General features: G+C 42.5%; 1 protein-coding gene across 1 annotated transcript in view; it reads left to right on the top strand.

Annotated features, from left to right (window-relative positions):
• DMRT1 (doublesex and mab-3 related transcription factor 1) overlaps nt 1-24,571 on the top strand; it is a gene marked incomplete at both ends in the record, with an annotated part of 52,879 nt that overhangs the window by 24,364 nt on the left and 3,944 nt on the right. The window contains one exon of the mRNA XM_010017355.1: nt 4,093-4,255. Within this exon, the coding sequence (XP_010015657.1) occupies nt 4,093-4,255 (163 nt within the window). The remainder of the gene's footprint in view (nt 1-4,092; nt 4,256-24,571) is intronic.

Raw genomic sequence — 24,571 nt, 5'->3', positions numbered from 1 at the left:
CGGTGTCCAGTGGATGCAAAAACAGTGACCTGCGAATTCTGTTGTTTGCAGTCAGTGACACATAAATGCAAAATGTAATTTTATGACCCCTAAATCTGACTTTATTGCTAAGATCAAGGCAAAAGGAGCAGCCTATGTTAAAACTTTCGGCAGAGTTTCTCTGGTGTTTCCATAGTTACTGGTTTTGGTTTAAGCATCTCTTAGTGAGTCATGGGTGAGGCAGAAGGATGGAAAGCCTGGGTGAAGTGGTTTGGCCCAGACCATGAGGCACACCAGTGGCAGAGTCAGCAGATAGTACTTTCATCTCTGCTGTTGCTTCGAATTTTTTGCAGCCCTGTCACCCAGGATTGCCATCTGCAACCTCCTCCTACTTGTCCTTTTTGGGAATACGCCCCATGGTCAGGATCAACTGCAAAATGTAAGGTGCTGTTAAGAGTAATGCTGGCTTGCTTGCAAGGAGATTGCAGCCAGTGGCTTCTGAAAATAAAAGAACTACCTGGGAGGTATTTTGTCTATCGTCTGGGAAGGGCAGGACCGTTTTCTAGTCTCCAGAGCTGGAAGGAGAGCTTTTTGCCTGCCTCCTCAGCTCTTCCTGGATGAAGAAGATATGTAGAGGTTATGAAGGCGCTGCCACGAGCTTGGAAAGGAGGAGCTTTATGTCGCTTTTCCAACAGCTCTTGAGAAAGCTGTTTCATGGGAATGGTCTGAACTGATAATCTCTTTTCTTTGTACTTCCCTGTGTTTCGCTATGTATTCTGTCACTGTTGGGTATGCTGTAGTGATGGAAAAATCGTGCTTCCGGCTTGACTGTTTGTGAACAAGCTGTAGCTGCTTCTGTGATTCTTCGTATTGGCTATTCAAGGGAAAGAATTTTCACTGCATGCATGGTCTTTTAATCAGGCCATACTTATTTGCTCATGAGTTCTATGCACGCCACCGTTGCTTGCAGTACATCCTTTAAGAAATTACTGAGTGTGCGCTGAGTTGTACAGTTTGTAAATGTAATGTTAAATGTTAAACAGGCCGAATGTGTTTCTTCAGTGATCTGTGTCTCCCATTGAAGTCAGTGAGGTTCTTGGTGAATCAGTCCTGCTCCTGGGGCAGGGCACAAGTGATGTGTGCCTGGATGGGGATGTGAGCAATACAGGAGTTAACTCAGGAGCTCAGCTTGCTCTCTGCAAAGAGCAAGTGCATGCCCTTCCCCTCCATAGCACTTCCTCACCTAAGGAGATGTCCTGTTCTTCTGGTGTGTAGCCTGCAATGATACAAACCAGAGTGGTTTGTGGGACAGTCCTAAACCCTGCCTGTCTTGATCTCGCTATAGGGCTAGAAGGGGCGAGGGAGGCAGGAGGAGACACCGAGGGGCCCCAACATGAGTCCAGCATTCCTCCAGGACAGGACCCAGAGAAGGATCCCAAACAAGGCACCCGGCTGCAACATTTGGAAAGCCGAATTGCCCGAAGTTAGAAGTAATATGAATATTTCACGGCCTCCCCATGGCTGTTTTATCTCCCTTTCTGGCACGCAAAAATATTCAAGGACTGTCCAGAGCTGCAGGAGTTAATACAGAGCAAATGCCCCTTCTCATGGAGTAGTGATCTCCTAAGCCCCCTTTTTAATGCAGTGCTAAGGTCAGGAATTTTTACGACTGGTTGTTTTTTTATTGTTACTGTAAAATAGGACTGCTAAGCACTATAAAAAGGAAACCTTATGGTTCAGATTTACTGCAGTATGTATTCTAAACAGTTTAATAAAACAAAACCAAAAGCTTTTAGATTTTCTTCAGTGTTTAATACACAGCATATTCTTTGCAGAGCCAACCCTGTGGCTGTCGGTCGAACCGTGGTTCATAGACTTGGTGTGGGTAATAAGATTATAAAACATGTCTCTTGCTAGCCAGCTACCACACACTACTAATAATAGTAGTAATAATTCATCGCATCCAGAGATTTTAGGTAGGTTGTTTTTTCAAGAAATGGAGAAAAACCCTAAGAAAAGGTTTGAAAGGAAACAGGTCACTGCATCTGCTCCACGGGGAGAGGCAGCATGCACGTGATCATTTAAGTTCTAGGGAGTGATCCCTCCATTTTGTTAGAGCTGAAATAATGTTGTCTCCTGCTGGAGACCTTCTCTCTGTTGTACATATGCACAGAAGCACAAGGGAAAGGCAGGGATGTGAGGACTGTGGCTGCTGCCCGCAGCCCTGCCCCACTGAGGGAGAGGAAACTGTGTGCGAAACAGCAGGCAGAGAGGAGTTCGCTCACTCTTTTATCCCGGAGTAACTTCTAGAGCTGTTGAGCTTTGCAGATGTGCAGGTGCAAAATGCCCTTTGGGCTGAGTTTTTGGGCAGTTAGTGTTGCTAATCCATAATTTCAGGGCAGTGGCAGCCTGGGTTTTGTTGAAGAAATCTGTGCAAAGCAGAGATGTCTGTTTCCAAGAGAAGGCTGCAGTTTTCAGAAGAGCAGAGGGGTGTCAGTGGCCTTTTCGATTTCAGGCTTCCTTCAGATGACATACAACTTTTTTTTAAAGCAATTTACCATTTATCTTGAGTGAAACTTGAGTGCATGTTGAGCTTTCTCTGCGTGCATAGGGTACAGATGGTAAAAAAAATACCTTTAATTACTGCTTTGAATTATTATAGAAAAACTTGCACTTTCACCGACTAAAAGAGCATGTCCTGCCAATCCCTTAGTACATGTGCAAATACATGTGACTGTGCTGCTCTCAGAAGACAGGCAGTGGTATACTTTGCTTCCCTGTAAACAGCAACCCCTCTCTCTTGCCACTTAATCTCACTGTAAACCTGGCTCCTCGTGGAAAGTGGGATATTGCCCTCCATTTCAGAGAGCACCAGCAGGATTTTATGTGACTTGGGCCACGTTATTTCCAGCTAGGCATAATAAAATGAATGCTGTGTTATTCAGGGGGCCCCAGGAAAACAAGGGGTGGCTGCATTCTGGCTCCTTGCTGGAGGTGCCAGTGCCAGTGCCAGGAGAGGCTGCGAGGCACTTTTGCTTGCAAAGATATGTCTGATGGACATCTGGACGTACACTGCTTACTGTTGGCACTGCTACCTTTATACCTGTGTTTTTTTTCTCTGCCTGGAAGCTTTCCATATTGCAGTCATTCACTGCTCAACAGGGAGACCTTTCCTGTTGAAAATCTTAATCTTGTGAAGTGTTTGGTTGCATTTTTTCAAGCACTGTAGCCACATTACATTGTAGGGCTTTGGAACAAATAATAGTAGATGGTAGTTCTTTCATAAAGTAAAAATCTAAGGAGATCAGTTTGGATTATACCATAGTGTTGGAGTAGGATAAACCTTGATTTCTGAGCGCTGCCAGCTTTTCTGCAGGGAGGAGAAGGGGTTGTCCAGTGGACACCGTGCTGACACAGCAGACCTGCTGGCTGGTGTCCAGCTGTGGCTCCATTAAAGGCTTCTCATGTAGTCTGACACAACTTGGTTTCTCTGGGTAAATTGGGAAGATATTTTTCCATCTCATTGGGTCATGAGGAGTGTATGTGTGTGTGTGTGTGTGTGTGTCACTGCTCGGGTGCTGCGGAGTGTGTGCCAAGGGAGCCGGTTGGTAGGACTGTCCTCCTTAGGCACCCCATAGGTCTCTGGCAGAGCAGTTATCACCAGTCTTAGGTGGGTTGGTCTCTGCGGAGGTGCAGGGATTGGATGGACACTTCACCTCTGACACTGGGTATGTGCAGCTGAACAGGTTTGGAAAGCTTCTTGTTGTGTCATCTGTGCCATAAGCAGGGGACTTGTCAGGAAGCTCCTTGCAGTGAAGGGTACATGCTTGTGTGCCAGGTGCAGCTCCATCTGAGGTAAGATAAACCAGCCAGAGGTATGTCAGTGCTGCTGCTGCTGTTGCTGTTGCTGTTGCTGCTAGGTCACTTCCCATCCCACACCAGCTTGCCTGTATCTGGGCAGTGTAGGCATGCTGTCAGCCAAACAAAGCAAAAACCCAAGGCCAGCATGTCAGGGTTTTACTTCCATTTACCCCTGTGCTCATGTGGGGCAATGTGCTGCCCGCCTGGTGCTGAGGCTCAGTTTCACAGGCTGCTGTTGGTTTCTGTCTACAGGTGAAGGGCATGGAGAGCCGCCATGCCGTCAGCTCCCAGTACCGCATGTGCTCCTACTACCCGCCTGCCTCCTATCTGGGACAGGGTGTTGGTGCTCCCACGTGCCTCCCCCAAATCCTGACCTCGGAGGACATCCCCTCCTACTCGGAGTCAAAAGCAAGAGGTAAGTGCACCCACCAGGGCGTCTGGGACCGGTTTGCCTTGGGGCAGGCTCCCCGGAGGTGTGGGTTGTGCTGGGAAGGAAGCAGGGCATCAGAGAATAGGCATTTACAAAGTGGTGGCTGTTTGCTGGAAGGCTTGTGACAACATGGGACTGTTACTGTGCAGTAGTGAGACCTTGTACTTAAGAAGTCTTGTTCAGGAATGCAGTTGGTTGTACATTTCTTCTCCTGTGTATGTCTTTAAGTTGTATGAAGAGTCACTTGAGGTGCTGTCTTCAGTGCTCACCAGCTGGCTCCCTCACAGGAACAAAGAATTGTCTTTGCCCCAACCACAGAATTATTTTTCCTCTCTTTTCTTGTCAGAAAGGCTGTCCATGATTTTTCCACAGGCCTCCCACCAAGCCTTTGCTGTCCTCTTCTTTCTGAACTATGAATGGGAACTATTTCTGAATTTCAACCACATCATGAAGCCTTTTGCAGACTTCCTTCCTTGTTCACTTTCAAGCTCATCACACTGTGTTACTTAATTTAAAACTACTGCAGATATTTTTTTCTTTTCATATCCAGGGCTTTTTGGCTTTCCTAAGGATTGCTATAATCTGCAGTAATTTCCAGGTGAATTTGCCCTGTGATTTTGACAATATTTCTCTCCCTTTCTTGTTCCCTTGCTCCAGTAGCTGGTAGAGTGTACCACAGGCATTAACATGGCCTGCTGGAGTAGACCAGCTCCACTGAGCTGCTTCCGTGTCTCTGGAACCGAACAGTAACTGGTGCTAGAGAAATAAGGAGAAAAACAGAGAAAGAGTAGGGTGATCCTGTTTCATTTGTCCAAAATCCTCACACTCCTACAGCATTCAAAGTTATCCTGAGCTGGTGATTGCCTCTGAACCATTGTTTTGGTTTCAAGCAGCAGACCTTCACTCCATGAATGGAGCTAACCCTCCCATAAGCTTTTCACACTTTTTGTCTCACTGTATCAGTCAGTGAATTTGGCAGTTTAATTTTGCAGGGTCTGTGGGAAGTATTTCTTCATTTCCTTTACATCTGCCGAATTTCTGTGGGGTTTTTTTTTCCCCACAGGGTAACGCCACTGGCAACAGCATCCATCTTCATTTGCTTCTCTGATACACTTACACACTGAAATTAATCTTCTTCTTTTTATATCTGATGGAAGGTTGTATGTTGCATGGGTTCCATAATTGTTTCCAGTTACGGCCTTTCTGTGGCTGACGTCCTGGTGTCTGTTGCACTGTAGCATTTGTGTTGTGGTGAGGTGTGTATGAAGTCCTACCTATGGCTGGTGTAAATCAGAACTGATCTCTTGAATTCAGTAACTCCAACGATTTATGCTGAGGAAGTGGCTGCTCTTTCAGAATGGCTGTTTCCTGAAAGTCTTCCAACTACCTGTGACATATCAGATAGATGAAGAAACAACTCGTGGTGTGATGAAACCGTAGACTTTACCTCCTTCTCCAGTAGTTCTAAATGGCTTAGAGAAATCAGTGATCCTTGGTTCATTTTCCTTCTCTTTTCTTCAATTTTATTTTCTTCCCTCTCCTCTGGCCACCATTGAGCAGTGACGTCTTCCTTTCTGCCCATTGGTCAGAGAAGCAGTTGGCTTTATGCTCAACTGTGTTTGACACTTTTTCTTGCATCCATCACTACTAACTCACTAAGAAGTCTTACCAGTTGAGTGTTCTTACAAATAGACAAAAGACCTTATACCCTTTGTTCCCAAATGCACTCCAGTGATTTTTCATCACTCTAGAAAAAGTTGTGCGCAATGTGCCACTGATTTTTAAACTGCATAAATACTGTATTTTCAATAATCCCTGACTGCTTCTCCAGACAGTATTCCACACACAGATATTGTTCCCTAAGTTACACCATCAATCAGAATCCGACAAGCAGTGAGATGTAATTTACTGAGATCAAACAGCATTTTCCAGACTCTGAAGAAGTGATTTTCCATAGCAGGGAGCTAGTGGGCAAAAAAGGCACCAATGTTTTTGTGAGAAACTTGAACATGTGAGCAGGACCATAGCCATTTAATAGGCTTCTTAGAAGCTTTTTTTCTTTATGCGTATTCTTGAAGGAGATGGCTGCTTTTACTTTTTCCATGTACAGACAAAAAAATATTCTCAGGCCGTTAGTCAATGATTTACACCCACTTCCATGACGTTTTTCTTTCTGGGTGCTTTTCACAATCCTCAGAGGGTTTGAGGTTTTTTACCTCTTTATTGTCATAAGTGCGAGGGCTGAGTCAGCCAGCAGGCTGTGAACAGCGGATCCTGCGTGTTGAGGAGGGTGATCCATTTCCCCAAAGTCCTGTCCATCCATGCTGCAAGTGCTGTCTCATGCGAAAGGCACATCTTACGCATCTCTCCATTGATTGTTGGGCTGAACTTTCTGTATAATGCTAGACTGCTTGGTGTTAAGCCTGATGACATGTTTCTGCAGGGTTACTGGTTGCTACTTGCTAAAGACAACTCTGGTGCATGTTTTAAATAAACAAATTGTATTTTACTTCTTCCTTTTCTGTGGTTGAAGTGGTAACCATTCTCAGAGACTTGTTTTCTTTCCAAGAATATATGTTCATAGATTTTAGGACCAGAGGGAACATTAGGATCATTTAATCTTACTTGCTGTATAGTGCAGACTGCAGAACTTCACGTGACAACTCCTGTAGCAAGCCCATAACTGATTTTTTTTTTTAAGATCTATGTGAAAACTTACGTACTGTTAATCCAGAAATCTTACAGGAAGGTATAGGAGAGCAACAAGTCAGAATAAAAAGTTAATTTCACAGCTGAATTTTCAAAACATCAGAAACTCGTATCTTTAACAAAATGAATTCTCAGGCACGCATCTGAGGTGGTCTTACAACACATGCAGTCTGTTACCCACACTTCAGTTGTAACTTTAGCTTTGTAGAGGTTTTGCCAGTTTATGTATTATCTCAGTTAGTATTCCAGTCAGACTCTTTCATTAATTTTGCTCTGCTGATTTAACTGACTGCTTAGACCAGTCATATTGAAAGGGAGGAGAGATGCGCTAGCAGACCACTGATGTGCACTTTCATTGTTTTTATGAATGATGCAAAGTTCTCATGAAGCTTCTGACATGTGTACATGAGGTCATACCGTGTCACAGTGTGTTGCATATAGTAATGGGCTGACATTTTCTGAATGGCAAAACATCATCAGTCAACCTCCTTGCAATTTGAAGTGCTTCTAAGTAAAAGTGGTTTGCTTCCAACTAGGCACAGCTGCTGCCCTTCCAGCTGAAACTGGAAAAAAGTGAGGAGAAAAATAAGATAAGCCAATGACAAATAGAAAAAGAATGTTTTCAGAGGGCTCTCTTAATTCACCAGGTTGTAAATTTTATATAGTAATTTCTAGGTAGGAGAGGGATTTTGTACTGTGTACTTTCAAAAGATTTTTCCTCTCTTTATTTCTGCAAGACCAATGAGAGGAAAAGATGTGTGAGATGTTGTTACCAATCTCTGTGCATGAAAAGCATGTTCTAAAACATGTCTTTCTCTTGGAAGAAGCGAAGCTGAGACATCCTTGTGCAAAAAAAGTCACAGAATTAGAATGGGTCACAGCACAGTATTTCGTCTCCAAGAGCCAAGAAGCCAAGCGCCTTATTCCCTTTGATCGATGTGGGACAGTTTCTTTTTCTTTCTTTTCTTTTCTTTTTTTTTCTTTTGAAAGGGGCCATTTCCAGGAGTTGCTCACAGCCCAGAATTGGATAGCACCTTCCACTGATTTTTAATCGGCCTATCCTGCACTTAGATTTGTGAAATACCTTAGCACAAAACCTTAGCTTGAGAGAGCAAGGAAGTGCATGCTTGGTTCATTCCTGGTCCACTGTTCCCACTGAGTAAAAGTTGAGCATTTGCTTATGTGTATGGGAATGTTTTCCAGGTTCGCAGCAGTGGCATAAAATTTAACATTCAAATAGAAGGATGCAAAAAAGAAATATCCCTGTATTTGCAGACACCTTTGATTTTAAAGTAGTTACCTTGTCTTAAAGTTGGTATGGAGTAAAAACTTTGCTATGTCATTATTACGTGAAATGTTGAGGTAACTGTTGTGCGTGTCTCTGCCAGGGGTGAAGGAGATGGCTTGCACTGGAAATGTTACTGTAGCTACTGAATGGATTTGAATTTTTGCTTTCTTGTCTTATGTGTCAGGATGGTTGGAAACACAAGTAATGAAGCACTGTAGCCATGTGTATTTGCAGCTCGGACATAAAGCAGGAGCCTGCAGCTCCTCCCAACACAAGTAAGAAAAACTGATAAAAAACAGCATTCATTCTGATGCAGAAAAAAATCAGCAGTTTTGTGTGAACTGGCAAACACCATCTTATGAAGGAGAACATTTCTAGTAACAGGATTTTTGTCAGCAGAACAGCTTCCAACACTTCCAAAACACCTTTTCATTGTTCTCTCTAGAAGCTGAATAACTGGTATCCCCAGCTTTACAGTTGTGGAAGTCAAGGTAGCAAAGACTTTTCTAAGGTCTGCATTTAAAGACTCAGCCTTGTGTCTCTCTGCTTGGATACTCTATGAAAAACCGTGCTGCACCATTGGAGAAGTCAGCCCAAACTGGGGCAGCTCCATAAGGAGCCTCTTGCAGTGGTTTCACAGTCAAGGGCATGTTGGAAACAATCTCCGTGCTTAAGACAAAAAGTTTCATTTTTGCAAGAGCATCACTGGAATGCAAGGAATGCCATGTGCGCCAGAAACATACAGGAGAGGCTGATGTTTCTTTCAGACCATGTTACCGTGCACCAAAGTCACACCCCTTTCTGAGGTTTCCTACATAGAACCTCTGTCCTTGAAATGCCACCTGAGATAAGAGTAACGCTTCATAGCCACAGGTGGCATATAGCTGTAGGATAAGAGAGGTCAAGGAGCCTTGGTTTGCAACAAGTCTTTGAGACCCTGTCTTTGAACCCGGACTGCTTTCTGCAAACCTTGAAGTTACACAGATGGCACTTCAACAGAGCAGCCTGGTTTGGTACGGCTAAGAAATTACCCCGGACAGCCTTGCGCCTATCTGCTCTTTATTTGCAGCCAGCTGAGAAGATGCGCTAGCAGAACTATGCTAATAAAGCAACTGGGAATTGGGGCAGAATAGTAGAAAACAGCCTAAATTTTCCTCCATCAGAGGTCTAGAAACAATCTGCATAAGCTAAAGAGTAGCTGGTTCAGTCCCAAGAGGTCCAGGTGTTGTCAAAGTGTGAGAGGTCCTTTTTGCACACCTCTTCAGTGGAGCATCAGCAGAAATACATGTTGAATTTGGAGGGTTTTCAGATACAGAGTATGTGGGGAGGACAACATTTTGCTCCCAGAACTGATACAGTTCAACAATACTTAGTCTATCAGTGCATCTTTCGCTTAAAAACTGACCTCTATTCAAAAGTATGATATCATTAGTGGTGAAGGAGCAAGCAGTGTTTGATGAACTCTGTTTTCCACTATCCACCTTCTATCAAACTTTTAGAAGCAAATTTTGAAGTAAGACTAAAAAGAAGAAAGGAATGGGTAATCTAAATCTGCAGGTTTTTACAGTCAGTTCAAGGGGGTCACTGGATCTTTGCACAGCTGTTTTATGTTTGTTGTTGTATTCACATTGTCCGTTACATACTTAAAGTCCTCAATGGCTGTGCTGTGTGTGGCTTTCCTTAGGCACTCATGAGAAGGGTGGCAAGCAGATTTTGTACTGCACTTCTGCAAGCCATGGTTTGCATTGCTTGTTGTGCCTGTGCATTGCAACATTTTACAGGTATCTTTAGGCAGATGCCCTTTTAGCACATCATTTTCGTTTTCTAGAAAAAGTTGAATTTTGGGCTTATCTGACTAGACAGTTGTTGAAGCTTGGGGACTTCTTATCTTTTAAACAAGCAATTTGGTAGCCCTGATTTGTGACATTCTTATTAATACTTCATCTTTTCATGTTACATACTTCATCATGTAACAGCAGCTATCAAAATACATTTGAGAATGGAAGGCATATTCAATATAAGCTCTGGTAACTCATTCTTCTGTGTATTGAAGCTTTCTTGTAAATTACTGGTCTGTGTTCTAATTGCGGTTAGATTGGTGAAGATTTGGCCAGTACTAAAATAACTTTATATGGTCTGCAGGGAATTCCTGAAAAGAAATTAATGTAAGCATTTGCACATATCCAGTTTATTCCTGACTAAAAGGCCTATGTTACTCAAAAGCACACAGAAATAAAACATGTGCAGCAAAAGTACTTTCCATTGGACAGTTGCAGAATTACAGGTTTCATTCATGAGTTTTGCTGATGCACAAGTTGTGCTGATTCATGCCAGGGCGGCTGATGAGCCCTTGCTGTTTGTTGTGGGGGAAGCTGCTGGTCCTGCCGCAGGAGCAGCTGAACAAGCTGTATTATTGACGGTTTTCCACCAGATTTCTTCTTGTCGATGCCCAGATATTTCTGGACTGAGGCCGTAGCATCCTCTAGGAGGAATGCTAAGCATTCATGAAATTATGTATGAATGCTTTCATTTGTCAGTGCTCTAGCATGAGAGAGTGGGACAGCATGAACCCTCAGGAGATGCAGTTGGACCCCTACACCCACAGCAGCAAAACGGCATGCACCCAGAAGGGGGTCAGCCTGCACTGTTACTAAGCAGTCAAAGAGAGGGTTAGGGTATTTTCTGCTTATCCATGCTGTACTATTTTGTGTGGCTCAAAGGTGCAGGGCTTTTGAAATTCAGTCTGTGTTTTGGTAAGCAGTGCAGGCATTGGGTAGGTAAAACAGGGGTTTAAGGAAAGTCCTTCTATTTTGAGGGAAATCAAATCAGTAATACGGCAGGTGCAGATCCAAAGCAGTGCATTTTAACGTACTGCCAAAATCCCTATGTTTTTTAGTTTTCTTCTGTGAAAAGAAGTTCCTGGTGTCCCAGCAATCCCACTCTGAAAATGACTGGTTTTGACATGCATCCTTCATTGACTCTTGCTGGCCCTTGCTGAGGGTGCAGCAGGGAGCAGGCACCGGGGCAAGTGATGCCACCTTGGCAGCACGCTACAGAGTGCATATGGCACTGCTGGGTCCCATGCCAGCCATTAGCATCTCTCTGCAAGACCCTGCCAGGGTGCTGTCATGGGGTAAGTAATGGCTCCATTTGCTTTCTCCAGACACCTTCCATCTTTTCCATCTTCTCCTTTATGTTCTCTAATGGAGAACAGCCCCTCTTGCAGTTAGCAGCATTTTAGAGCCACATATCAGAGACCAGGGGTTTATACCCACTGTTACCACTGGACTTACTTTCTGCCTGTTTGTGTGGGATGGAGAATGTTAATATAGCTGATTGAGGCTGTGGGGGATTTTTCCTCACATCTTAAAAGATGTTGGATACTTCACTGAAAAAATCCACACCATCATTTGAGCTGTGTCTTCTTACACCTGGTGTGGGTTTGACACTCTTATTTTATTACATCTAAATACAGACTATTTCTCACTGGAAGGAGAAATTGTTAGAAATCATCAGAATTAAAACTAACTTTACCATGAAGTGCTAAAACAAATGAAGGCATCTTGTCAAGGTGGTAGTGATAATAGTGTGCTTACCCAGGTGTGATTTTGTAATTGTAACCAACAGTGATACTGCTTGCCTCTTCACTTTGCTTTAATGATGTGCAGTTGCATCCTAGTATCTTGAATTTTTGGGAGGAGAACACACTTTATGTTCAGTTGTCATCTTTTACATGTGTGAGGGTCTGTGTAGAGCATCTCACATTCATGCCAGTTTTGCAGCTTAGGTGAGGGTCTCCAGCTGAGGTAATTCTTCCGCAGCTTCTTCTGCTTATAAAGCAGCTCTGCAGATTCTGAGAAACTCTAGCAAAAGAAGCATTTGCTACTGACCTTTAAAGAAAAGAACAGGGAAAAGAAAAGTCAGAATTACTAAGGTCCTGTAGCGTAGAGCAGTGTAGACTGGCAAGGCAGAGGCAATGAGCTTGAACTGTGACTCTTTGCAAGAGGTTATTGCAGTCTATGGCACTGCTTCCGCACCAGGATGATCGCAAGGGAAAACAGAGAAGAATAACATCTCTCTCCATCGCCATGCTTGCATGCCGTGAGTAGTTCCCTTTCTCTGTGCATTATACCCTATCGCAAGGGAAAACTTCTGACAGAAGAGAAGTAGCTTTCCTACAGGGTGTGGGTAAAGGAGCTGGGGGACAGTCGAGCGCTGTGTGTAACTGCACAAGATACAGGGGAATCGTGGTGTGTGAGCCGACAGTTCATCACTCATTCTGCCCACTTTATAAATATGCATGTTTATATTGCATGTGTAAATAATACCAGCACACATTTCCTGCACATGATGTATGAAACCTCGTGGGGCAGGGTAGGGGAATGGATACCAAGGCTACTTAATGGGCTTTCTTAATTTAGCAACCATTAGCGTACCTGCCAGTCAAATGTTTTTAATTCTATGCTTCAGTGTAACCAATGAGTTTATTTCCAGTGCTCCTCACAGGCATAGCTTAGGCCAAGTACAAGTTGAATAACCTTCAGGAAAGCTGTGCTGTCCTTCTGTTGGCCGCTGTCTTTGAAAATTGCCTGCAGAGTTAGTGAGCAGGAACAGTTAAGATTTACAAACAATGATGAAGCTTGTCATGCATCTTTCACCATTCATCATCTGGGTGCCGTGGCTGGGCGGTGAAGTGTTCTTCATAAAAACCAGCTCAGTGTGAAATACACCTCGCAGCAATGTTTACTGCTCTGAAACTCGTCAGCAGCCCTTTATAGTAAATCCAGATTGCGATGTGACATTACAGTATATCATTGCAGAGCGCACTGGGGTTTACACTAGGAATGAGTGCAGTTCACACCAGATGAGATGTCGAAATTGAGTTATGTAGGAATTTGGCTGTTATATGGGGATAGCTTTTGTTTTCTGAGGACTGAAAGTTAGCTTTATATATATAATATATATAATCTACACATACCTGTACTTGTGTGTGGGTGCCTATATCGATATAGAGATATATATACATGGATATACGGATACACACATGCTATGCGTACATTCTGTATACAAACACTACGTATGTTCAGATACAGATATCTCTGGTGGGACTCTGTCTTATTTTTATGCTGTTTCTTAAAAAGTATTTCAGTATTTCGTTGAAGAGATGCATTTTAACGTTAGCTTTTCAGCAAAGTAGCCTTTTATTTTCAAAAGGTACTGTTGAAAATACAGTTTTTTGGATATCATAGTTTTATGATTCCAGGCTAAAAATACAAAGTAAGTATTTTCCTAAGGGATTTGTGGTTTAGGTTAGTTGTTTTGGGGTTTGGGTTTTTGTTTTTTTTTTTTTTCTTTTTTGGTAGGGTTGGTATAGCAGGTGCTAACATTGGATTTCTCAGCAGCAAAGCCAGAGGACCTATGTGGCGAGTGTGTTACATACAGCCAGTGTGCTGCCTTTGGGAGAAGTGGGGTGCATATGGATGCACCCTGTGGGCAGACAAGCTCTGGTGAGGCAGTGTGCTGTGGGAGCAGCTCAGCTGGAGGAGGTCACGTCTGAGATGTAGAGCTGATACAGCCAGCTAGTAACCACTGAAACAGAGCTAAGGCCTATTGCTGGGGTTTGGATTGGGTGAAGTTTTGTTGGGTTTTACTTCCTTTCCTGTGAATGTCTCCCAGAGCTTGAAACATGAAACTTTGAGCAGAACATTTGGGGAAAATTTACCCATAAATCTTAAAATACAGAAGCTATAGAAGTTGCTGGTTCACCTGGCTGTGTGCTGATGTTCTCTCTGCTTGCTTTGGTCCCTCCAACTGCAGCATAGACACGAGGTCATGAGAGTAAGATAAAATAGTAGGTGCCTTTGTCCAATTATGTAAGTAGGAAGTTGGTGCAGAGTATAACATTTTGTCCATGACTAAATGGAGGCTGACTCTTTGGAGATAAACCTGCTGTCCTGAGTAGTTGGTAGTCTAAGAACTATCCCTGGAGTTAAACAGGAATAGTCACATGAAGTGGAAAGCATGCTGTGTTGATTGGCTTATATGTACAGTTAACTTGCTTTAGTGAATGTTATATACTTCAGTGGCAGTTAACTGATTAAAAAGAAATGGAAGAAAAGATCCAGGGTAGACCAGCAAAGTTTTTACGTGCTTCCTGTGATGTTATTATTTCAGTGCTGTACTGCAAAACCTCGAAATTAAGTTATATTTCACTGTCTTTAGTGTTGTGACTGCTTTGTCTTCCCTGTTTGAAACAAAGCTGGCATGCTCTGGACTGGAGTCTTTTGGTTTTACAGTTGTCTGGCTTTTCAACCACAGAGAGAGATGGGATGTTTGAAATACTTTTATATTTATTTTTAGGTTTCTGAGACCAATGATCACATATTAAATATAGTTGAGAAGTGGAAAAGGAGTAAGACTGCTGTTGGTACTAGCAGAGAGGAGAGATAACTGTACTTCATTTGTCCTCCTCAGCTGTTTTCGTCTCCGGTACTTGTTTTTGCTTTGAGTGCTAATCCTGCAGAGAAATCACAGTTTTCTAGCTCAGAACAGTTTCCACAAATGTGCTTACTGTTACTGATTTTATTTAGTTGATTTATTCTGTTTTTCTAAAGAAAGTCCAGCACTATAAAGTTCACCTTTCAGTGTGCTGCAGCCAGTATAAAGGTAAAGCTTCAGACCCACTAATGATGTAAATACAGAGGCTTCCAGGCATACCAGTAGCATTCTGGACTGTTTGTATTCATAATTAGCTTAATGATACAGTATTGATCTTACTGCTTCTATACCAGAGGCTTTAAAGGATCCAGTGAGGTTTCTTAGGGATGATGGCAGCGTGAGAGGGTAGAAATGTTAAGCATTATTTATGATTTATTTTTTTTAACTTTATCCTTTTATTTTGAGAGGGGAAAATGTGGACATCTTTTGTGTTACTCTTGTGGCTTGAATCAGAGGGGTGGAGGGTAAAACTGTCACTTATAATGTAGTGGTCTCAGGCACCAGAATGTTGTGTTTAAAATCAATTGGATGTATTTCTTCGCAACCTTGGCTGCTTTATGTACCTGTTCAATTTCTAGTAACTTTACTAAGCTGCAGTCTTCATAAATATATACATATATGTATATAGCAAGCAGTGCCTTGACATAGGGATGCCTTAGGAAGCTTGAGGTCTTAAAGAATACATACTCAGAACAGTGTCATAGAGCTTGTCATTTAATTGCCCATCCTTGCAGGTGGCTTACTCCTCTTGCAGTGTCTGCTGTACGTCGATTGAAAGAGACTGCCAGGCGTTAGGACAGGAATTGGGAAAAATATTCCAGAAAGGTGCCACATTAACAGTATTATTTAGTGCAGTGCTAGCATCCTATTGTTGCTATCCAGACATCTCCAAATCGGAGTTAACTGGGTAAGTGCTGGCCTGGATTAAGAGGGAAAAATATCTAGTATGCCAAGTTAGGTAGTTTAATTTTATGTTGTTCTTTCACACACTTACAAAGGTCTAAAGGTGGGGTGAGTAGCATTTTGTTACGGTGACCCTGCAAGGAATGACAGCAAACATATCTGTACAGCACTGTAAAAATAGTCCAGGAGGAAATTGCTCGGAATAGGGAAAAAAAAACCCACACAAGTAAGCTAGCAGTATGTTGGCTGATTATAATGACTGTCTTATAGCATCCAGGGGTTGTCAGTCATACCTTAATGTTTACAGAAGTGAAAAGTCAATGTGTAGTTGTTTAATTTGACATGACTCTCAGGCTGAGAAAGTGTAATCGCTGGAGGGGACAGTTAAGTAGCTGTGCTCCCTGTCAGCCTGTCTCGCTCTGACTACTGCACTAAACGCTTTCCTGATGAGCGATAGATTTGTTTAAATACCAGGATAATTGCTAGCTACAGCATCCAGCACTCTTTTAATGCCTTGTACTACATCTGTATTAGCTCTTGCCTGAAGCCGTTTGAGGTTTCTGCAGAAGGCATGTACCTTCAATTACATTGTTCTCCTTCGGGTTTTGAAGGGCAGTTGTTGCAGAACTAAATAGGCTATAATAAATTATATTTCGTTTCTTCCAAACCTGTTGAAGTAGATCAAACATACAAGTGTTACAGCTGCTTTCTGCTTGTAAGTGACATTTTGTTAGTCTGCCACGCCGAGAACACACAAAGAGCTATTTAGACAAAGTATTTTTTCACTAGGAAAAATGGAAAAATACCAGACTCATCTTGCTACACTGGTGCAAAGCCAGTGAACTTGTTATGCATGCTATAAAAGTATTTGCTTCCCCACATGTAAGTAAGATCATATCCAAATGCATATTCACGCTCGTTGTGCATAATCAGAGTAGGAAAGGGACTCTGCTTTGCCCTCTGTAATTAGGAAGGCGTCATAATTTTCATTAACTTTCAGTGATGTTGGGTTTTTAAGAAGACCTGAAGTGTCTTAGTGGTTTCTGCTAGGGCAGTTGCCTGCTGATTCCCACGAGCAAGTGCCAACAGCTCCCCAACACTTAGATCCCCGCAGTGTACCCCACCTCTGCTGCAGAAGGGTCCACCCAGCTTGGCACCTGCAGGCAGCACAAGACGTGAGAAAAGCAGGAGGCATCTGTGCACAGATGGGCGCCTTACAGCTTGCTTTAAACTGTTTGAAAGGGATTGCAGGGGGGAGCATTTATTTTTGAAATACGATTTTCTTAAAAGTCCAAAATTGTCTGGAGGTCGATTGTGAAGTATCTTCAGAATTTAATACTTCATTTGTTGGGATTCATTTTAGTATGTGATCTGTAAAGAGTGGGAGCCAAGTTAACCACATAGGACTCCCTGTGGTTCATTTCGACATAAAGCAAACGATTGTGATTTTGTTTCTTCTTTAACACTGGCATTTACATCTTTGTGTTTATTTCCTGCTTTTTCATAATTTTATGACACCAGTTTTAAAGCTCTGTGCCTGACGTTTATCTCACAGTATCTGTTAAATCAGTTAAGTTTCACAAGTAGAAGGCTTGCATAAGGTCTGAATCACACCCCATATGCTGTAGGTGGCATGTTTATTTACCCCAAGCATGGCACTAATCGTGTCTTAGACTGCTGAAAGCGAAAGAATGTTTTTAGTCCAGTTTGTCACTGGTTTTGTTTCCTTTCTGGACATGAAAGAAAAAGAAAAATCAATGAGCTCTCTCTGCTGTTCATTTATAAATCATTTTCCCTTTCAGGTTCTGTCTTAGAGCAGTTGCAGACACCGCAGGGAGTGTTTTATTTTCGCACCTTGAAACAATTGATTATGCTAGATTTTTTTAGCGATTTTTTGCATTGGCTTTTGGCTGTATAAAACATATTTTGATAAATTTCAGTCTGAGCCAGATTTGAGCTAGCTGCGTACCCTTAAATACAGTTTAAAATTTCCTAAATATTCTAAATCAAGACTCTGCTCATCTCAGTTTTTGCTGTCCCCCGTCTTGGGTAAATATGAACTTACAGTTCATAAAGCTGTTTCTGTCAGCTGTGTCAAACACTTCCTGCCCCAACTCTTAACCAGAGTCACAAGCATTTCTAGGGACTTCAATTTTGTGGATTTAGTCTGTAATTTTTCCAAAGCATAAATAGTGCATGTAGGTTTGTGCAGACAGAGTCTGCATCAGCGTGAAACAACTCTGGCTTGCTGTATTCTGTTACATGGATACTTTTGCAGGGACTAACCCAAATGAAGCTGTAGTTAAGAAGGAGCTAGGAGAGAGGAGTGTGGATTGGCTTGGCCCCTAGTTTGAAGATAATTGGTCCTCCTCAACCGTGGGACTGACTTCTGTATCTCTGAATCTCAACTGCCCAGCTTGTATCACTTCATCTGCTTTTCTTGCTGCAATCAACTGCTGTGTCTGTCAGCTGCATGTGTCCTTTTGAATGCCGGCAGCCTTCACCCAGCCACCTGTAGCTGGATTGGCCCACTAGACCTGAGGAACCTGTCTTAAAATTTTCACTGCGACAGATGACAATAATAAAATTCTGCTTTTCTGTTTTTTTATGTGTTTATTTTAGAACTTTTCTTCCACTTGAAAAACATGATTTAAGGTTCACCTTCCTGACAGCAGACCATGGTGAGCAAGGGCAAGGGAAGCACATGTTGAAAATTGGTCAGATTCCAGTAACAGTAAGGAAAGATGGCACAAGAGCACTGACGTGACCTAGTACCCTTGTAGGAAACTGAAACAACCCAGGTTTTAAGGCCCTGTTAACACACAGCTTGTAAATGGTTAACTCTGATCTCGGGGGAGTTTGGCCCTTCCTGGCAAGGCTGCTGCTGTTGGGATCCTGAAGAAAACCTTGGACACTGGTGGGTTGACCATCCCAGCAGGTCTCTGTCACCATGGCTGTAGGAAGGCAGCAGGACCTCCTGAGCCTGGGACAGTGCTGCTGGCAGCATTGCTGGGTGCAGCCCATGCCTTCCAGCTGATGGCATGTCATCAGCCAGAGGCTGGCCCTTCACCTTGGAGCAGGACCAGCCTCTGCGCTGCACCAGCCTTTCGCAGTCTGCATTTAATACTCCTATTGTGTTGGTGGAAATAAATATAAATATAACGCAGCGGGTCTGTCTTAAGCCTAATGTTGTGTGAAGCTTCATTTAACTTATCTGACTACCTCAAAAATGTTTTGTGTTCAGTTTTTGTCCCTATTTTCTCAAGTATTGTGACTTATTGCAGTGAGATTTCTAAACTTCGGAGGGCATAAATCTCACTTTACAATAAGTAGCAACATTTTCACTCTGTTCATGCATAAACCCATCTTGTGCTGAGTATTTCATCAATACTTGTTGAACTGTTTTACTGCAAATCTGCTTGACTTGCTTCCGAATTAAAGCTAATATTAAAAATGGTAATGCCATGGTAATACTAAGTCACTTAAACGGGCTTTTTGAACTGCAGATTCACTTAAATTGTAAGCTATATATGGTAGGGCTGCTTCTTTCTTCCCTCTTGTTGAATTCTGAGCACAGTGGTTGGTGTCTTACTCATGTTCAAGTCAGTGACAAACCTCCTGCTGCTTTTGTTAGTGTGATAAGAGTTGCAGGTCCTTGTTTTGTCCCTTCCCAGCAGAGAAGCTTGAATTATAACAACACTGGGGGAGAAAAAAAATCTATTATTTGCAAGTGAAAAATCTGTTTATCTACCATAACAGATCACTTGCATTAGAATTAGCATTTTCTCTGACTGTTTAGTAACATCTTGATTTCCAAAAGCTTGCAAATCATGTCCAAAAAAAATCTTTTAAGCTGTATAGTAATGACACTTTTGCACTGAGCCAGTGTTTTCTGAATTTAAAACCATCATTAAACTGAAAGAGCTGAGGCCATCATTATTAGCTGTTTGGTTACTCTTTGAGCATTAGGACTGATGTCAGGGAGCATGGATTTTGTCCTCATTCTGTAGATTGAAAGTGACATTGGCAACAACAAATATGTGAAGAGGGGTGACCAAAACTAGCATTTAGATTTCTTTGGCTAGTCCTGGTGTTACACAAACTGTGATATGCTGCTGAAGATAAACAGCCTTTCTGACCCAAGAACAAAAAGGCATTCAGGCAAAATAGTGTTATGTTTGGATTTCTGTGCCAAACACCAAAAAGTTATACATGATTATTAAAGCTCTTAGGATCGTATTTCCTTCCTTTAGTTAGCTACACAGGGGAGAAACCTAGAGCCTTTTTTTTTTGTCTCCATGTATTCTGCTGCTTGATAACGTGATCTTGAGCCTGGAGTGCACTTTTTCCTTTAAAATTACCATTGCTTTTCAAAACATATTTTCTTGCCACAGCTACTGCAAATGGCAATGACATTTTCTAGCTAGGACAACTGATACTTCCAGAGGTAGTAATTCACAAGGAACTTCTCGTTCAGACAGGTTTCAAATATATATACAAAGCAAAACAAAGGCAACTATGTTGTAGTGAATGCCCAGAAGCAGATGAGGGGTCAGGATTCTCTAGCTGTCTGCTGTGTTGCGGTGGAGGTAGATGCAGTGTGAGAGGTCTTTCCTCAAAATAAGCAGTAGCCCCCACACCTTTAAGGGTCCCTTCCAACCCAAACTATTCTGTGAGTCCTGTCTGTAAAATGGGGTTGTAGGCAGTCTGTTGCTGATTTTGCCTTGGCACCAGCAGTTGTTACCTGTTCACGTGGTTGTGTGGCCTCTCCTGACGTGGATGTGTTGAAAGATTTGTTTTCGGAGACCTCTACCTTACTGTTGTGCCCAGCAATGGGAGAGCCTAGGGAATCTCAAGCCTCCTGGCCCCATGGCACAGCAATTTTTTGCAGAACCAGTCCTGGCAGGATAAAATGCCCAGAATAGACATTTGCGCATGCACACTTGTAGGTGGCAAGATTAGATTTTTCTCAGGAGAAATCACTGATACTTGTGTGTTTTAATCTTGTTAGAACAGTTTTCATTACTATAAATATTAATATTTATTACTATTGTAAGAAAAAACAGTCCAAAAGTGGATTTGAAGTCCATTTTTTTTCTCATAGCTGCCAGTCTGCTGAGTGCAACACACCAGGGACATCTTTTTTTCAAAGGAGAATGTCTCCAGTGTTGTGTGTAGACTAGACAAGTAGTATATATATGACCTCCAGGAATAAAGAGATGAAAGGTCCCAGCTTTGTTACAGCCTTGTTATGTGATGAAGCAAATTGTTTCATTCCTCAGAGATTTCTTGCTGTTCCTCAGCTAGTGGCAGATCTCCAAATACCCCTGTCCCTCACAGTCACTTTTTTATATGCCTTTTCTGGAAACTGATGCCTCTTCATATGTTTCCGTATCTGCTCTCTAATCTTTGAGAAATGGTTTGTTGGGGTTTGGCTTTCCTTTTTGATCCCCCTCCCACCCCACCCCCCAGCATTGTCTCTTTGTTGTCCTCTAGTTTAGAGCACAGCCATGCAAAACATGGGGTTTTCCCTGCCATGGTGGACTATGAATGTCTGTGGGAAGTGAGGATCTTCAAAAGTAGGTCTAATGGTAGTTGTAACACAGAGACACAGCCTGAAGGAGAGGCATCTACATCTTTCCAGTACTGGCAATACAAAACTAAAGGGACTTTGTGTTCAGCAGCAGAATTGGTTCTCAAGTGTAATTCCCCTTGTTGCTGTGCAAATGTGTGCACAGGACAACGCAGTTTTAATAAGTGACTGGAGAACAGTAGGGAGGGAAAAGTGAAATGCCTGTGGTATTTTATCATGATGCCTTTTCTTTGTAGTGTTAATGCCAGGTTAAAAATACCTCACATCTGTGACCTCAGCTCAGCTCTTTTGTGGTACTGAGGTTATCATGCTTCTTGTGTAATTGTACAGAATGTTTACACTTAGAGATGACCCAAAAAATTCTCAACAGAAGTGCACATTTTCTTTTTGCCCAGCAGTGGAAAATGTCTGTTTTACGTTGAGATGTCCCATTCCAGAAGAAGGTTTCACTTCATGTCTTTATAAACAGAAAACGCCTGTGTGAAACCATTCACATCTTTTTTAGACGACTAGCCTTCAGGGTTCTGGTCGTGGAATATAAATTTGGGAGCTTTCTGCTGATTTATACCTTTCTGAGACATGGCTTGAGCAGAGTGAGCATTTCTGATGAACACCATGCACAAGACATGAGTAAACATTCACTTACGCCCACCCAAAAGCAAGCTTTTAGCAGTTGAATTCTACATGTTGCCTTTTAATCATTCAAAGCAAGGGTACTCATCTCAACACATCCGATCTTTTCCTGAGGTGGTTCACCCTCTGTCTTTCCTAGCCTGCAGCAGTGGCTTAGTGACAACGCGCTAGCCACAGAATGTACCACTGGTGGTAGCAGAGAGCGTTGATCCACCAGTACTACTGTGCTCTGGATCGTGTCTGCAAGCACATAGAGTGATTGCTTATAATGGATTAGTATAGTTTCAAGGTAGGTTTTGGAGTCTCAGAAAAAAGCCTTTGCTTCCCAAATGTCATCTTTGTGTCCTCCCTGTCTGACTGGTGGTGGATGAGAAGTGACAAGCCTTGTTTGAATGTTTCACATACTATTGTAAGGGAATTTAAAGCCAGAGGTGAGGGAGTCAACAGGAGGGTATTTCCTTCAGCTTCTGGTTTCTAATTACATCAGTTACAATCCTGCCGCCTTAGTTGCTAGAAGTACAAGCATGAACTGGAAAAGAATGAGATAATCTGTGGTAAAGCATGCTGAATAAAGATCTCCATTCACATCTTCACCTTTTATCCCAAGTTCCTAATGCCAAGAATTAATGCTATTTGGACATGCACAATGAATGTGCCATACTGTGGGCATCCAGGATAATCCTAATTGCTTTAAATGTTATGGAGAAGGGTAGGTGCTTGGGAAGGGGGAAGGGACTCAACTGTGAAATAGTATATCTGTGTTAAGAGATACAGATGGGACATATTTTCAATTATTAGACTTGTTTTTATTTTTGCATCAAAAAGAAGCTCTGGTTGTTGCTCTTAAGACTGCTTTCAGTAAGAAGATATCCTTGGATGTGTGTTTCTAGAACTGGACTGGCTGTCCTTGTGTTAATAACATGCAAAGCAGAAAAGGAGCACTACTCCCATTTTCTCCTAAGTTGCTCCACATTATCATCAGCACAGAACAGTTCACAACATGTTGATCAAAGCAAAAATCGCAAGGGTATTTCAGCTGGTGTATGTAATACATGGAGTTCAGTTTTAAAGCAGATCCATAACTGAGTTTTCATTAGCCCCTTGTAACTATTTGGTGTCAGTCTTCTCTTAGACTTTTGTCTCATCTTCCTCTCCGCTGTGCATAACTGCTTCAAAGAAGCCTGCACCTGTGCTATGCTGTGATGACCAGCTGCAGTAGGCAGAAATCTTTGGCTTCAGGTAGGCTTCCAGAATTCATTCCCATTGGAGCCATGACCTGGTCCAGATCTTTGATAGGGCCTGAGGGATAGGAGGAGGACAGTCAATACAGAATGTTTTTAGCACATTTATGCACTTGCACGTGGTGGCAGGAATTCTGAGTGAGTAGGAACCATTTCATCCCAACATTTTTTTTTTAAGGTTCATTCACACAGAGTAGATGCACAGGTACTAAAAGATAATGCGTATTAACCGAACGTGAATATCCTTCAGAAACATGAGTTACTGCAGCCTTACAAAGCACAAACCTTCGTCTTCAAAGGGAATATTGAAAACACAGCTGATTAAAGTTCATCTCTTCACTTTCTTAAGGTTTTGCAGCTTCTCTGTGACCTTCTAGTAGGAACCCATTGATCCATAGGCACAGAGCAGAATACCAAAGTATGAGACTGATCCCCTTGCATGGCTAGTTTATGAAGAGCAAACAGCGTGCCATTAACGCTTGTTTCTTTGCTCTAGCTTAAGCCAGTAGTCCTCCATCTTTTCTAATAGTGCATTCACACAGGAATGAATCCCATTAGAGATTCAGTAGAGATACATTTTCTTTTTGATCTTTTGTTAAGTAACTCTGTGCTTAAAGAGTCGAATATCTGGAAACATAGGGTTAAGCACTCCAAAAGTGAGAAGCAGCTGAAGAGAGATTGCTTAGGATAACTTAACTTGGCCTTTCAGCATGCATTTGCATCAAGATTTCATCTTGCCCATCTTGCCACGATCTACAGCAAAGTCAGGACAGACCCTGCACTTTTGTTGCCACTCTAATGCTTTCTTTGCAATAGGAAAATCGTAGGTTTCTCTCACTCTTTCTTTCTATGTGTCTTCTTCTCAGTTGTTGAGCCAGCAACTGAGCTGATTCTGATGGTTCTCTGGTTCCGAGTGCCTGATTTTGCAGCAGTAGTGGTTTGTTTGTTGGTTGGATTTTATTTGGGTTTTTTTGACCTAATGCTTTGTCAGGTAGTTGCCATGTGTGTTACGGTAGTTGCTGTAGCTTGGCAGGCAGTTTGCTGGCAGTGGGTGGTAGAGTCAGTGAGGTAGCAGGGTACCATCAACTTGGGTGGAAACTGGGCAGCGTTTTCAAACTGAATTCGACCAGTATTCACAGGCCACCGAGCCACCCTGTCTTCAGAGTAGTGCTGATTGCCCCACTGTGTCCAACAGTGGCACGAAGAAGACAGGTACCAGTTCTTGAGATGGTAACGTGAGGAGAGTGCCAACACTATTCTTTCTCATTCTACCATTCACACAGGCAGCGTGGCTTTCTTCTTGGTTTGGCTGTCACCAGTTTCCCAGGCCTGTTTGTTTTTTGAGACACTGTGGAGCCTGGAGTGGAGATTAACTGCTTGCTTAGACAGGATCCATTTCTAGTGGTATTTGCCAAGGGAAAATGCTTGGCTACAGG

Source organism: Nestor notabilis, unplaced genomic scaffold (assembly GCF_000696875.1).
Source record: "Nestor notabilis isolate BGI_N333 unplaced genomic scaffold, ASM69687v1 scaffold18566, whole genome shotgun sequence".
Classification (NCBI taxonomy): Eukaryota; Metazoa; Chordata; class Aves; order Psittaciformes; family Psittacidae; genus Nestor; species Nestor notabilis.
Note: the sequence above shows the minus strand (reverse complement) of the source record. Positions and strands in the feature narration are given on the sequence as shown.